Raw genomic sequence first — 16702 nt, 5'->3', positions numbered from 1 at the left:
CTGGGATGGAGCCCTGTGTTGGGCTCCCTGCTCAGTAGGGCGTCTGCTTCTCCCTCTCCTCCTCCCCTCCCCCTGTTCCTATGTGCACAAGCTCTCTAAAAACTAAAATCTTTTAAAAAAAAAAAGTAATACAACAATTCACATTAATATAAGGGCAGAAGAAAAAAATATCCTCTCCAGGGTGACAAGATATCTTACATCAGAACAAATATCCCTGGGACGCCCAAGTGGCTCAATCAGTTAAGCGGCTGTCTTCAGCTCAAGTCATGATCCTGGAGTCCTGGGATTGAGTCCTACACATCAAGCTCCCTGGTCAGTGGGGAGTCTCCCTCTCCCTCCGCCCCTCACCCTGTTCTTGCTCTCTCTCTCTCAAATAAATAAAATCTTAAAAAAAAAAAAAAAAAAAAGGAACAAATATCCTTCCCAGTGCAGTTCAGACACCTCAGTGAGATGGTGTGGGTACTTTGAAGTGTCCCTCATTTCCCCATGTCCTCCCCAGAGACATGATCAGACACCCCACACACCCTGGTCAGAACATACTCTGGAGCTGTTGGAACAGAGGGCACACCTCTGACTACTGAAGAGGCATGACCATGTGAACTTGACACCCAAGCCAAAAGCATCACCTTTGTGCTTTTTAAGAGTTGCAGGATTTCCCAACAACTTACTAAAAATGACTACAGTAAGGCTGCAGAAGCCTTGACTGGAGAGATGACACAGGATCCTGTCATTTACCCTCCAATTTCACCCTCTTGCCATCACCCAGCAGGACTCTTTCTTCTCTACAAAGTTGCTTCAACATCCAGCTCAACATTTCTCCTACAAAGCACTTCCTGCTTAGCTATTCACACTCTATTAAGCCAAGATACTTTTGAACTTAGGTGTATAACTGTAACTGAGGCCTCCAGCGCAGCTGCCCCCACCCCTGCCTGAACTCCCCACCCCATGTGGGTAGAGGAAGGGAGGCCTGGGGACTGCTGGAGCCAGACTGCCTAGGTTTACAGTCCAGCTCCAGCATTCACTGGCTGGGTGTTAAGTTCCTTAACATCTCTGTGCCACAATTTCCTTACAAAAAAAGACATTAATATTTACCCCATGTAAACCTGACACATGAAATGAGTTTATATGCACTTAGAACAGTGTCTTCAACACAGTGAGAGCTATAAGTGCTTACAATTATTATTACCTGTTTTGAGTTTCTCCAAGTGCTGAAGATCACAGGGTAAGGGGAAGTAGCCTCAAAGCCATAGAAGTTGGGCAAGGCCAAAAACATCCCAGCAAACCTCATTGTCTTCTTCTTTTCCGGGGTCTCTGCTATCTTTTACCAAGCAGATGTTGAGTGTTTCAAGGACAGAAGTTAGATATAACTTCTCATTGTCCCCCTCAACCTCAACCAGAACACAACATTTTCCCAAATGTTCTGTCTATACCGGACACTCAACATAGCTCTGCTAGAGGGGAGTGCTCTGCAGCCCCAGGCTCTGTATCAGAAAGTTTGGCAGGCAGGGCAGCGATCTGCAAAGGTATATGTAGGAATGAGGAGACCATTCCTCTGAGGCTTGGGTCAGAGAGGATAAGGTCACTGCACGAGTACCTTAAGACCCACTACTGGGATCCTTGGGTGGCGCCGCGGTTTGGAGCCTGCCTTTGGCCCAGGGCGCGATCCTGGAGACCCGGGATTGAGTCCCACGTCGGGCTCCCGGTGCATGGAGCCTGCTTCTCCCTCTGCCTATGTCTCTGCCTCTCTCTCTCTCTGTGTGACTATCATAAATAAAACTTTAAAAGAAAAAAAAAAAAAAGACCCACTACTACTACAAACTACACTACAAACTACAGACTACACTACAAACAGGAAATGAGGCTCAGTGGGATAGCTCAGAAGGAGGGTGGGAGAATAAATTGAGGAGTCAAAGGCCAAAGTCTTGGGTTAGGAGCTCTCAGTCAGAAATCTGGGCAAGGATAAAGCCTCAGGTGTAGAAAATGGGAGCTTAGAAGGGCGGGCTGAACAGGGACTAAGAGATCCAATCATGTCAAATCCATAAAGGCTTCCAAGTCTTTGCCTGTCTCTGTGGGAAGAGAGGGAAATCTGCCAGTGCTGAGCAGCCTGGTGTCACTCTGGCTGGCAGTCACTCCTGATAATCAGGCTGCTTGAACCTTTTAAAGTGAGTTTGACTGGGCCAGCTCAAGGAATCTCTTCCCAACTGTCTCCTTACTGCTGAGGGACTCTCTTCATTGGAAAATATGGAATCCTCACCCCATGAAGGAAGAGATAATCCACACTGCAAATGAAATGCTTTCCAAAGGATGAAGCCACATACCCACATAGATCTGCTGGGAGCCTCACGGTGCCTTAGGTCTTCCTGTGGTTACAAAAGAAATGGAATTCTCAACATTTCAAAACTCAGAGATGTGGGGCCTGAAATTCAAACCAAAGTGGTGGTTTCAGCTTTGAGAAGAGCTGTAGCCCTGCTGCTGGCTATTACTCCCTGGACAAGCACCAAAGACACTCACTCTAAGTAGCCCAGAGCCCTTGCCCATAGAAGAGAGCACCACCATTTCACACAGTCCTCCCCAAACTCAACATCTCAGAGATGAAAGGCTGGGTGACCAAAGCTTCGGGGAGGCCTGCCCTGCCATGAGACTGCAGAGCACTTCCTCAGCCTGCTGTGCCAGCAACGGGGAGGACCAGCCTGTCATCTGTGGGTGGTTTATGGAGGTATTCTGGTTGTCAGCTTCATGAGAGTTCTGGGAAGAAAGCAAAGGCCCAACCAGAGAAGGGATCAGGACAGTGCTCCCAGGACAAGTGTGTTACGGCAAAGGTAGGATTTCCACTGGAAACCCCAGAGGATGAAACGACACATTAAAAAGTTCCTGCAAACGAAGCTTTAAGAAGGGAAAATTAGCATTTCCCAACTGCAGGGGAACAAGGCCACACAAAACAAGTGGAAAAGTTAATCTGTATCCAGTGTTTTAATAAATAACTCAATTTATTGAGTTACAGAGCCCAATTTAGAGGAACCTAAAGGGAAAAGGAGGTTCTCTACCAACCCAGTCGAGACAGACACAGAAAGCTAGTCAGCAGCAGTTCCAGCCCCAAGGAGGGCAAGAACAACTCCAAACTCCACAGACACATCCACCAAGAAGCCACCATTTGTGGGGCAGAGCCCAGATCAGCCACGGGTGGCAGAGGTGAGGTGCGGGCTCTATCCTGTGCAGCTACCAGCCTGCGAGCCAACACCACACAAAAGCTGTCTTTGGAACCAGCTGACGTGTATGGAAGATGACTTGCCCAGTGGAATCCCATCAGGAAAGTCGGCCTGAGATCACAAACACGCTCTGCGACTAGCCAGCCTTTTGCGCCCTGTAGTTCAGATCCAGCTAGGGCTGTCGGCAGTACAAAGGGCGGCCAGAAATCCTCATAGAGAGTAGTGCTGAAGCCACATCTTCTACAACCCTGCAAATCTCCACATTCCAGTCCACAGCTGCTGGCCACAAGGGGAATAGCCAGAGCTGGAGGCTTCCAACAGGCTCTTGGCGACTGAAGATCAGCTGTCTCACACCTCCCAAGTCCAGGGGAAGAGCAACAGGACAATCTCTGCCACTGAAGTCAGTTGAGGGTAGCCTTAGGGTTCCTAGAAAAGCACTCCATTCTCTCCTGTGGCTGCCCAGACTAGAACTTGTTCCATCTCTCCAACTTCAGAAAGAGCCTCTTAAGAGCCTTTTAATCCAAACAAGTACTCTCTTGTCCTATTTCCTTTGGTGAATTTGAATACGGAAAGAACCTAGATGGAACTGGCCATTCCAGGACTCAGGCAACCAGGTTGCTCTTCACGTCTTTTAGGAGTACCAGGGTAGGCGTCCTCTCCTACTCCCAAAGCAAGCCTGCTAGGGGCAAGAGACCCTTGGCCCTAGAGACAAGGGACCCCTGGACTTCTGCTTAACCTATCCTTGGCTATCTGTGAGAAGGAGAAATCTTAAAGGGAGGAAGCATACTGGAGGCACTGAATAAATGGTGACTGATCAAAATGTAAAGACCGTAAGTAGAGCACAATGGTTTAGAATACTGGCTGTGGGATCACTAGACCTGGCTTCTCATTTATTACCTATGCAGTAAGTTAAACTTAAATTTCTGCATCTATAAGTGAGACATAATAAGAATTCCTTGTGTCATAGAATTACCATGGGGATAACATAAGATACCTTTATGAAAAGAGTTTATATAGTTTATATATAACCTGGAATACAGTAAAACCTGGGGGGAAAAAGTTTGCTTATATTATTATGCTAAAGACAAAAAAATGTCCATACATTCCTTTCTCCCCAATCATGGAAAGAGCATAGGAGCACATGGGTGGCTCAGGCAGTTAAGCAGCTGCCTTTGGCTCAGGGCATGATCCTGGGGTCCTGGGATTAAGCTTCGCCTTGACTCCCTGCTCAGCGAGGAGCCTGCTTCTCCTTCTGCCTGCCATTCTCCTGCTTGTGCTCACGTTCTCTCTCTCTGTCAAATAAATAAATAAAATATTTAAAAAAGAGAGAGAGGGAGAGCATAGAATAGAGCATAGAATAGTAGAGACTCTAGGAGATCCTGCCACTCTCATTAGCTTGCTGTATGGCCTTCAGGGGGTTACTGTACTTTCCTCCACGTACAATTAAGGGACATGAACTAGATCAATGTTTCCCATTTTTTAACAATAATAGTACTGAATCATACTTTTTATTTTTATTTATTTTATTTGAGAGACAGTGAGAGAGAACATGATAGGGTGGGCAGAGGGAGAAGCAGGTTCCCTACTGAACAGGGAGCCTGATGTGGGGCACAATCCCAGGACCCTGGGATCATGACCTTAGTTAAAGACAGATGCTTAAATGACTGAGCCACCCAGGTGCCCTGAAAGAAAGAATTGTAAGCACACTCCATGCCCAGTGGGAGCCTGAAGCAGGGCTCCAATACACAACCTTGAGATCATAACCTGAGCCAAAATCAAGAGTTGGACACTTAGCCAACTAAGCCACCCAGGTGCCCCTGAATGATACTTAAAAAAAAGTTCCCTTTTCAATTCACTTTCAATTTTTCTAATCATGCCTAGTGTCAGGTTCTATTTGGTGTTAGCGTATCTTTTTAACACCTCTAACATACTTGCTAATCTCTTGAACAAAGAGAAATCTGGCCTCAGATTTAGAATCTTCTGTGACAGGCCACAGTATTAAGCTACAATTTAATAACATTGCTTTGTTATCACTGCATTCATTTCCATAGTTACCTTTAAATTATGGCAAACAATACTGGTTTCCATTTGTGATAATGACTTAACTTTTAAAAATATATATCAGTTTCAAAAAGGGGAGTTAATTAATTAATTTTTTAGTGAGCTCTACACCCAATGTGGGGCTTTAACTCATGGGGCTTTAACTCATGACCCCAAGATCAAAAGTCCCATGTTCCTCCAACTGAGTAACCCAGGTACCACAAAAGGAGGGTTAGTTTTAAAAGAACATAAACTAGGGGATCCCTGGGTGGCTCAGCAGTTTGGCGCCTGCCTTTGGCCCAGGGTGTGATCCTGGAGTCCCGGGATCAAGTCCCATGTCGGGCTCCTGGCATGGAGCCTGCTTCTCCCTCTGCCTGTGTCTCTGCCTCTCTCTCTCTCTCTGTGTCTATCATGAATAAATAAATAAATCTTCAAAAAGAAAAAAAAGAACATAAACTAGATGACCTACTACATGGCAAAAATTATGAAGATGGCACTAGAAGTTTGGGAAACATTGGGCCAGAAGATTGTCAAAGTCCCCTCAACCCTGGAAGTGAGTGCTGGTGCCCTAGGGTATCAGGCTGTGATCTCCCCTGGCCCGCTTCCTTCTTACTGGCCTTCAGCTTGCAGACACCTATCAAACTTCAGCTCCTCCCTGGAGCTTCTTCAGATCCAACAGCCTGACTAAAAGTCATATCCCTCATCCTGCTCCCAAGTCATGTTCATCCACGGATTGCAGCATTTATTTCCCAGTACTATAACCTTCTCTTTATGTTTATCTCCCATCTAGAACATGAACTCCTTGAGGTAGGAATTATGTCTTGGCATTTTATCCCCAAGACATATATTAAGATGTTCTGCATCTGGGACAAAATGGGTACTTGAGGAACATATGCTGAATAAATGAGCTTGGTCCCCCCCCCCCGCTTTTTTTTTACTGAATGCAATAAGACAGTGGAAGAACACTACCAGAAATTCATCTGCCATAATTTCAGTTCAACACTTCTTTAAAAGTGTTCTATCATCCATTTAAACTGGATGGTAGAACACTCACCTTTCTGATCTCAGCTTCAAGCACTAAATTAAATAAGAATCTTTAAATCTGTTTCAAAGAGGCCTTGCCACATGAAATGTTCATAAAAGCAAACTTTTCTTCAAGAAACTTACCAGGATTGAGAAGAGATCAGTCACACCAGCACAAGACTACTTACAAATGTACTTATGACTTCTGCAACACAGACCAGAACTGGATAAATATCCAAGAACACTCCTTCCATGTCCTTCTAGGGGTAGGACATAATACCAGAAAACACTAGATTCCAGCAGTAAAGTACGGTCCAAACTGAGGTCTAATGTCATAAATGACATATGAACATCACAGTGCTTTATCATACAGAAAGGGGGTACTTTCAAATGTGAAAAAACATTAAGGAAGGCCCTCTTTAAAATTCAAAGGTTGCAGAGTCCCTGGGTGGCTCAGTTGGTTAAGTGTCTACCTTCAGCTCAGGTCATGATCTGCGGTCCTGGGATGGACCATACATTGCACTCCCCGCTCGAGGTGGTCTGTTTATCCCTCTCCTCTCTGCCTCTCCCCCGCACTTGTGCCTGCTCTCTCTCTCTCAAATAAATAGAATCTTTAAGAAAAAATTCAGAGGTTGCTCCCTCTGAAATATGAGGCTTTCTCAATTATATTCTTCATGTCACTTTGGGATTGGACCCATCCCTCATATGCAAGTATAGTGTAAGAATCTTTAAGCCACATAGGAAATGATATTTTTTGACTGGAATAAATCTGTCAACAAAAAGGTACAGGCTAACTACACTAAATATCCTCTGCAGGTTCTTTTTTTTTTTTCCTTATTAAAAATATACATTAAAGTCCAGCATAGTGCCTTTATTGCCCACATCTGTTTGCTATTCTATCTCCATTATTAACACTGTAATGCAGGGTCCCTACTCAGGCAAGATTAATTCACTGTTGCCAAAGCCTTCTGACATTGCAATGGATTAGTTTGGAAGGCTATCTAGGCAGGTCCAAGCATTGCTCTCAACATGTGATTAGTAAGGAGATGAGGCCTGGGCCCCCAGCTTGATGAGAGAGAAGAGGAAGTTGGGTTGGACCTGTGATCAGAGAGGTAGAAGACTCTAGTGGTTAAAAGCCCAGACTTTGGACTCAAGACAGTTCAAGTGAATCCTAGTTCTTTTATTTTAGGCAATTCATTTGCCCCTCAAGTGACTCAGTTTTCTCCTCTATAAAACGAAGATAACAAAAGAACCTGGTAAGATTGTAAAGTATTTGATGCGATGATAAAGTTGATGCTAAGAACTAAAACAAAGGGGAAAAAAACCCTGATGATTATCATCTTCTTTATCATGATACCATCATCACCCCCAGAATCATCCCCTTATGCTGCTGAGGCAGGGCAGGAAGAGCCCTGCTAGTCTTTCAACCTACACATGCTAAGTAGTCATCACCAAGATACCCAAAAGATAATATAGAAGGGAAAAAAGACAAGACAGAAAGCAAAAAGCAGGAGAGGATATGGTACAGAAATAGAATCAGTTCTTGATTAACCATGCTAATGAGGGGGGAGGAAGACAATATTTAAGTTGAAGAAAAAGAACTCTTCTCACAAAAGACTGTAGAAGAAAAAAAAATCTTTTTTTTTTTTTTTTTTAAATTCTAGATAGTAACTTGCTCGAGGACATGATATAATTGTCTAAAAGCACAGTCGTTAAAAGTCTGAGCTCTGGAGCCAGAATGCCTTATTAGAATCCTGGCTCCAGGGACCCCTGGGTGGCTCAGTGGTTGATCATCTGCCTTTGGCTCACAATGTAATCCCAGGATACTGGGATTGAGTCCCACATCAAGTTTCCCGCAGGGGGGCAGCCCCAGGGGCACAGCGGTTTAACCCCACCTGCAGTCTAGGGTGTGATCCCGGAGATCCGGGATCGAGTCCCACGTCAGGCTCCCTGCATGGAGCCTGCTTCTCCCTCTGCCTGTGTCTCTGCCTCTCTCGCTCTCTCTCTGTGTCTCTCATGAATAAATAAATAAAATCTTTAAAAAAAAAAAAAAAGATGTTTCCCGCAGGGAGCCTGCTTCTTCCTCTGCCTACGTCTCTGCCTCACTCTGTGTGTCTCTCATGAATAAATTAATAAAACCTTTTAAAAAAAAATCCTGGGGATCCCTGGGTGGCGCAGCGGTTTAGCGCCTGCCTTTGGCCCAGGGCGTGATCCTGGAGACCCGGATCGAGTCCCATGTCGGGCTCCTGGTGCATGGAGCCTGCTTCTCCCTCTGCCTGTGTCTCTGCCTCTCTCTTTCTCTCTGTGTGACTATCATAAATAAATAAAAGAAAAAAAAAAAGAAAAAAAAAATCCTGGTTCCACCCATCCAAGCTGTGTGACCTTAAGCAAGTTATAGACTCTTTGTATTTCAGTTTCCTCACCTGTAAAATGGGGCAGATAGGAGTCTACCAGTATTATATGGTTGTGGTGAAAATAAAATCAGTTTATACATGCAAAGTGACTAGAATAATACCTGGCTCATAATCAATGCTTAATAAATATTAGCTTTCATTATTAGTATTGCTGTTATTGTTTCAGCTGACTTAATACTAAGTTGATGTTTAACTTAGTATTAAAATTTGTTTAAATTCAGTGGCTATAGGTGTACATAGGAGGGCAGGTAGAATTTAGAAGTATACAGGGAAGGGGCACCTGGGTGGTTCAGTCAGATAAGCATCTGCCTTAGGCTCAGGTCATGACCTCAGGGTCCTGGGACCAAGCCCCACATCCACTCCCTGCTCAGTGGGGAGTCTGCTTCTCCCATTCCCTCTGCTCCTCACTGACTTGTGCTCTCTCTCACACACATGTAAATAAAAAAATCTTAAAACAAACAAACAACTTGGGTTCCCTGCATGGAGCCTGCTTCTCTCTTTGCCTATGTCTCTGCCTCTCTCTCTCTCTGTCTCTCATGAATAAATAAAATATTAAAAAAATAGAAGTATACAGGGAGAAAATGGGAGACAAACTAGAATAAAAAATGTGCTATGGATAATCTGAGCACAGACAACTGCAGGTGATGAGGAAGTAGGTACAATCAATAGAGGGAGAGAGATGGATATATTCATGATAAAGCAAGTAAAGTAAAATGTTAATTGCAGAATCTAGGTAGTGGATATTTGCTTGTTGGCTATAAAATTCTTCCAGCTCTGCCTTATGTTTAAAATTTTTTATTATAAGCTAGAGGGGGAAAAAAACAAGTAGACTTAGAGACAACAAATCAAATTCTGCATCAGAGCTACACTGCCTGTCCTCTGAGCTCAAACACCAGAGCAAGCTTAGAAAAACCTAATGGTTTTGGAACACTTGCTCATCATCAACACTGTCCTGTACCAGATGAGCAGAGGTCAGGTGCTGACTTGGATCACTCTGGCACAAGTAGATATAAGCAGAAGGTAGAAACCCAAAGGTTCCATCTCAGAAGTGCCAACCTCAGAGAACTATGACATTATCACCCCTGCTCAGGGAAACCCCAGAAATAAGACTCAAGGCTAAAGAACAGACAGGTGGAGGATGGGCAAGTGTCATACACTTACTCATGGACTCTGCTGTCACCATAGAGATCACTCAGGCCAAAGCTGATGTAGTGCCAGTGTTCAGGGATATTGGCAGAAGGGCTCCCCACATTCCTGTACATGCTAACATAGTCCAAGGGGTCTGGGCCACCCAACCTGCAAAAGACAAAACACAGTCAGTGAGAGCCTGAAAGTACACAACATGAAGCTAAGACATTATGCCTTACAAATCTAAAGACCCCATCCTGGAAGAACCTGGAATGAAAGATAACTAAAAGGAGGCCACATCTCTGGGATAAGACCAAGGGACAGGTAGCTAGAAGCTGCCCAATTCCATAAGCACAAGACGCTCCCTTCTATCCCCAACATGCAGGACCTCTTTTAAAAAATAAAACAGACTAGGTGGTTGTCCCTTTTGCTTCCTCCTAATTCAAATTACCAATCCCAAATGGGATTGGCAGGGATTATCTCTCTTCCATGGTGCCTGTAAATATAACAAACTTCAAGGGAAGAGGTGCATCAGTCAATCAATCAGCTTCTGTTGAAAGATCATCCTGAGCATCCCCAATGGGCATTGTTCCTGGAAGCAGAGGCTCGGCTCCACTCCTGCCTCTTAGACAGCTAATTCCTGAAAGACTATATTGTGCCCTATGTTAATTACAGTTTGTTCTAAACAAACTCAATGGCTCCAGACCCCAGCCTGTACCCCACAGACCAAAGCTGGTCTTTTCTCATGCAAGTGACAAAGGCCACACTTAGGCTAGCTCAGCCCTGCACAGAGAATTGCAGCAGGCCAGACTGACCCGTGAGAGTGCCTGCATTCAGAAGATGATCCCAGGAGACTGTCGCCTCAAAGGTAGGGCTAGAATATTAAATGATTTGGGGCCTCTGAGGACCACATTAAACTTCCCCCATAATTCTAACAGACAAGAAGCTGAGGAAGAGACTCAGTCATTAGCTCACTCTGAGGATTTAATTCCATAAGGGTTTCCTTTAGTAGAGCAATTAATGCTCTCTCTTAAAAAAAAAAAAAAAAAAGGTCCTGCTTTTCTTCAGAATGGATAGGGAAACTTAATAGACTTGAGAAACAGCCTAAATGGAAACCATCAGCGGAAGGAAGTCTGCATTTAGCCCACAAACACTCTGCATGTGAGCTGCCTCGGACATCTGACTATTCCACAGACTGCAAAAACTTTGCCTGCCCCTAGGACGTTGATGGAGTACACTTTGCAATTGGCATCGTATGCTGCAGGAACACTAATAACCAAATAAAAGACATGCTACATGTGAAAATAAAAGACATGCTACATGTGATCCCAGCAAGAGTTCCAGTACCATGCAATTCAAATACTATTTAAAACCAGTAAGTCTGGTTTCATCCTCTTTTGCCAGGATATTATTTGCCCTTATAGAAATCCTTATTCTCTGCTAGGAAATGCTAAGTTATTTATAGATCTTGTAAGAAAGTTGCTACAAATAGCTCAGAAACTCAACTGAGTGGATTAGGAAAAGAGACAAATCCCCATGTCCTTCCTTAACTCTGATTTGACCAAATCATTTGAATGTTTCCACAACTAGTTGAATACAGAAAAGTTTGCTGGGGGAAGGAGGAAACATAGGGGTAGCTATCTCTGGAAGAACCACATGATAGCTGCAGAAGCCCAGAACAGATGGGAGTGACTACAAACTCCAGATCTGCTCCAGTTTCCTGCTGCAAATTCCCAGTCTTGCCCCTTTCAGCCTAAGTGCATCCAGCAACAAGTGGCAAAACTGTATCCACACTTCCATACTCCATCTGTCACACCTCTGCAGCCCTCTCTCAGGAGATACTGCATCAAGGATCGAGGCTTTATCTTAAAACTATAACTGTAAGGAATAACCAAGAGTCAGACAAAATTAACCTTGTCCCCAAGCACAGTGTTCTGTTCTACTTACTCAGACACCTGATGGGAAACAGATGATTATGTAGAAAATAATCATATCTTGCACTTAGAAAAATATGTTATCCAAGGACCCAGAGTATCCCTTGATGCTCTTCCTTGAACTTACTTCCTTGAACACCTAACTTCATTCCACATGACAGCTGTAGGACTGCAGTGGCTCCTGGGTACAAGCTCTGCCTCTGTGTTTCTGTTCCCTGCCCACTAAAGTATCAGCTTTCAGCCAGGATGTCCCTGCCGGCCAAGGTCCACTAGCCAAAGAACCAACCTTCTGTCACAAGAAAAGGAATCTCAAGGGACCGTGGGCCACAGCCAGACCCAGGTAGCCTTGGTCAGTCAAACTGCTAACGAGGCCTTGTGGCATCCCAAGTGTGATGTATATTAATGAATTAATTTCAGAATCTTAATTATGCAAACCCTTCCAAATCTTAGAAAGAACTAGTTGCTCAGCTGCTCCTTCTTATATTTTTCTGCATCTGGCCAGCATTTCTAATCTCACAAAGTACTCTTTATTAGTCATTACATGTTGGCCCATTTCTGAAGATAAGTCCTGCCTGGTTAACAAGCTTGCCCAAATCAGTCTTAGTCCTTTGCATGTGCTTTAATATCTTCTGCACACAATTCTATCCTTCATGGCCAACTGGGTGACATAAAAACAGTTGCCTAAGTCTGTGTAGGGATTTCTCTGTTCATTCAAATGAGACCTGAACCAACAGCATCGCAGAACCAGGCCCTCTTTCCCCATGACACAATCCAATACAGTTCATCACAACACATACTTAAATATAGGCAAGAAATGAGAATGGGTGATTAAGTTATCAAGAGCTGCTTTTCACTCAGAAGCTCTCTTCAAAAACTCCTCTCAACCAAAGAACAGTTTGCCTGCTGAAGAGAGAACTGTACCACTGGCCACATCTCCTCTGGCTACCAGACATGACCCTCTCATAGGAGGTGGCTGGTCCCCAGGCCCTGTCTCTTCATATTGTCCCACTGACACAGGCAACTGGCCTCAGCCCCAGACAGTCTAGTTTCTGCCATCTCCAGAGGAAGTTAAGAGGTTATCCTGGAGAAGCTTCCATCCTAAAAGAAGAGGTAACCAGCAAAGACATCCACTCTCTCAACCTCCCCCTTTGGGTCTACCTGCCCCCTTGGCACATCCCAAGCTTTTTTCTGAACAGTCTTTCAGGACTCAGTGAAGGGGATTATTTAATACAGTGCCTGCATGAATGCAGTTCTGGACAAATTCTACCAATTCCTCAGTCAATATGGTCCAGAAAGACCATGAAGACAGGCTCTTTGTCAGAGTCCCTCTAACACCTGTTTTGCCCAGTGGCTGTGAAAAGAGATAGGTTGCAAACAGGAATGGGAAACAAGAAAGGACCATTCCTACCCCAAGGGCAGGCCTTCTATGATCCTGAACAGAGCCACTTGAGGGTTACTCTCAGCTTCCCTGAGAGACTGTGGTCTAAATCCTGAAGCTTGGGGCCAGGAAGCCCCTCTAAACATCTGGCTGCACTTCTTTGCTCCGTGTCTCAGGTCTTCATCATTTACTGGGGTCCCCGGCAATCCTGAGCCAAACCATGGATCTATCTCCCTGACCGTGCCTCTGTTCTAGCCAATGTCCTAGGCAAAGCGGGTGCAGAGCCAAAGGAAGCTCTGCTTGGAGAAAGAGAACTGTGCCGAGTAAGCAGAAAGTTTATCAAGAAAAGTTGCTCCGTGAAACTTCAAACGCAAAAGCACTGCACCGATATGACTGACGTCTGAGCTCATGGGGAAGGTATCTTAAAAGGAGACCTCCTCTTCCTCTCTTCACAAGCACGACTCTCGCAACTTGCCTCCCTCCTAACCTATGGGAGAGCGGGGATCCCCAAATCCACCGTACCCTGTGCAGTCTCAAGCCCTCTGAGCTCGCCAGCCGCACTCCTCCAAAGCCCTCTCTTGTGCTCCCCAGGCCCCGCCTCGCCTCCCCCATCCCACTTCAGCCGCCCTTCTTCCCCCACCCCCGCCCCCGGCTTCCCTTAGCCCACTAATGACCCCCTACAGGCGCCCCCTCCTTTCACCACGTTTACAGTTCCCTTTCTCCTATCGGCCCCCCCCCCCGCTCCTACACACACACCCCCAATTCATTCTATTCTCCTAATCCCAGTTAACCCTTCATCCTCCCCCCTCGTTAACCCTCCTCTACCCAGAGGCTCCGTTAACCCCTTTGTCCCCGTTCCCAACTTCAGCCTTAACTCCTTGCCTCGCAGCAGGACGCCCTCTTTCCAAGTGCTTTAACCATTCTTCTCCACCTCCTCCTCCCCCGCAGATGACTTCGCCCCGGGCGTTCTAACCCTTCCCTGCCCGCCGTCGTCCGTCTCCCCGCGGCCCAGGGCATACCAGTACTTGACGATAGCGGTAACCTGGAGCGGGTTCGGCTGGTCAGGGTAAAGGCGACGGCACTCTCCGTAGATGGCGTGCAGTCCCGGGGGGAAGAGCGAGGCGAAGGCCGGGGGTGCACTAGGGCCAGGGGCCGGGGGCGCGGCGGGGCCGGGGGCGCCGCTAGGCCGCAGCTCCGCCATCCGGGCGCGTAGGGCGCTGGGGGGACCGGGGAGGGTGGACGAGGGGGAGAGCTCTGACGCGCCAGCAGGCGGACTCCGTGGGTGCGACTCCCCCAGGCGATGGGGGCTGCAGCGAGGTCTAGGCTCCGCGCCTGCGCACGGCGCACCGTCTGCCCAGGCCGTAGCCGCCGCAGAGACGGCCGGAGGGTGCCTCGGGGGCCGCGGAGCGCTCGGGGGGGCGGGGCGCCGGCGCGCCCTATCCCGGTATCCATTGGCTAGTGTCTGTGCCAGTCACAGATGGGGAAGGCGTGACTTGGCAATAGGTCCCGCCTCCCTCTCCGTGTGTGGGGGGGGTCCCAAGGCTCTTGGCCTCCCCCTAGTGTTAGGAGGAACCCAGATTTAAATAGAAATGTTGAGGCATCCTCAGGTGCTAGGGTCCCAGGAAAGCTGTGGGAAGCTCGCTGACGAACGACTTGTCGCTATTGTGCTGACACCCTGCTAACAAGAATTTAAGCACAAATTTGACAATAGTGGATTGATTCATTCGTCCATTTAGCGTGGCTTTAGTTGTAATAGATTATAAATCTGAATATTTCCTACCATCTTTGAATGTCCATTTACCATATTTACTGACACTAACCCCGCCAAATTCAGGGGTTGTATGTTGAAATATTTACTTTGGAGTCTTGTTAAAAAGTAGCAAGAGGGATCCCTGGGTGGCGCAGTGGTTTAGCGCCTGCCTTTGGCCCAGGGCGCGATCCTGGAGACCCGGGATCGAATCCCACGTCAGGCTCCCGGTGCATGGAGTCTGCTTCTCCCTCTGCCTGTGTCTCTGCCTCTCTCTCTCTCTCTCTCTCTCTCTATGACTATCATAAATAAATAAAAATTTAAAAAAATTAAAAAAAAAGTAGCAAGAAAAAAAAAAAGTAGCAGGAGTTAGGGACGCCTGAGTGGCTTAGTGATTGAACGTCTGCCTTTGACTCGGGGAATGGTCCCAGAGTTCTGGGATAGAGTCCCACATTGGGCTCCCTGTAGGCAGTCAGCTTCTCTCTCTCTACCTATGTCTCTGCCTCTCTCTCTGTGTGTCTCTCTTGAATAAATAAAATCTTTTTTTTTTTTTAAAGTAGCAAGGGCAGCCCCGGTGGTGCAGCGGTTTAGCGCCGTCTGCAGCCCAGGGCGTGATCCTGGAGACCCTGGATCGAGTCCCATGTCGGGCTCCCTGCGTGGAGCCTGCTTCTCCCTCTGCCTCTCTCTCTCTCTCTCTCTCTCTCTCTCTCACTCTGTGTCTCTATGAATAAATAAATAGAATCTTTAAAAAAAATTAAAAAGTAGGAAGAGTTAGGTAAACTAAGACTAGTTTTTAAAACTTGGTAATTTTTTGTCTTTATTTTTTTTAAGATTTTATTTATTTGAAAGAGAGAGAGAACAGTGGGGGAGAGAGGCAGAGGGAGAGGAAGAAGCAGACTCCCTACTGCTGGATCCCAGGATCCAGAGATCATGACCAGAGCTCAAGGCAGACACTTAACCTACTGAGTCACCCAGGCACCCCAAGACTTGGTAATTTTTAAAATAAATGCTTTTAGTGATGACAATCTCTTCTTTGTTCTGTTTTATGCAGATTGCCTTAAGGAACATCAATATTCATTATCTACTATAGACCTGCTCTTTCCCATTACCATTGGCTTTCTGTAACTGGGAGAATTTTTTGTTATTTTAAGTAATCTCTACATCCAATGTGGGGCTCGAAGTTACAACCCCCAGATTAAGAGCCATGTGTTCTCCCGATTTAGCGAGCCAGCCACCCCTGGGAGAATTTTTAATTCCTAAGCCACCTAGTTGAGAATTATTTTCCAGGGTACAATAAATAATTCCAAGAGAAAGGAATAAAAGGAAGTCCTAATTACCAGTGCTATTGACTAAAGGGTCTCCACTATTTGAACGGGAGGGATTGGTTCATCTAGAGAAAGATGCACTGGGCAGTGACACATAATTTCTCCTCACCTCCATTTTCTCATTTATCAATGTCAATTGTAACTCCCCATGAACATAAGAGATAATAAAGCAGTTCCTGAAGCTATTAAATAAATGATGTTTTTAGTGATCAAAAGATCACCTGTACCCAAATGCCAGTCTTCAGACCGATGTTGGCCTGTTGCAAAGTTTATACCAACCCAGGAAAAAATGCGAAAAGAACCAAAATGTGCTGTTTTTTTTTTCCCGAAAAGCAAATGTTATAAAATTTATTTTTTTGTTCTGAATGTATGTCCTCCTTCCGTGTGTGTATGTGTATGTTTGTGAGTGGGTATTAAATTTTCCTTTATTAGAGTTTGATACTGATAAATGTTTATTAATGTCATACCCAAATAAAACCACAGCAACTTTTTACTATCCAGGGGAAG

General features: G+C 45.7%; 1 protein-coding gene across 2 annotated transcripts in view; it reads right to left on the bottom strand.

Annotated features, from left to right (window-relative positions):
* SUFU (SUFU negative regulator of hedgehog signaling) overlaps positions 1-14505 on the bottom strand; it is a 122240-nt gene extending 107735 nt beyond the window's left edge. Inside the window, exons 1-2 of one of the 2 annotated variants that reach the window (XM_038578647.1) lie at positions 14143-14505; positions 9845-9979 (exon numbers count right to left, since the gene is read on the bottom strand). In XM_038578647.1, coding sequence (XP_038434575.1) covers positions 9845-9979; positions 14143-14324 — 317 coding nt within the window. In that variant the 5' untranslated portion in view covers positions 14325-14505. The remainder of the gene's footprint in view (positions 1-9844; positions 9980-14142) is intronic. The other variant, XM_038578648.1, reaches the window with a different exon arrangement.
* Positions 14506-16702: the final 2197 nt, after the last annotated feature.

The sequence above is a fragment of the Canis lupus genome, chromosome 28 (genome assembly GCF_011100685.1).
Source record: "Canis lupus familiaris isolate Mischka breed German Shepherd chromosome 28, alternate assembly UU_Cfam_GSD_1.0, whole genome shotgun sequence".
NCBI lineage: Eukaryota > Metazoa > Chordata > Mammalia > Carnivora > Canidae > Canis > Canis lupus.
The sequence above is the reverse complement of the archived record's forward strand: the minus strand, read 5'-3'. Positions and strand labels throughout refer to the sequence as shown.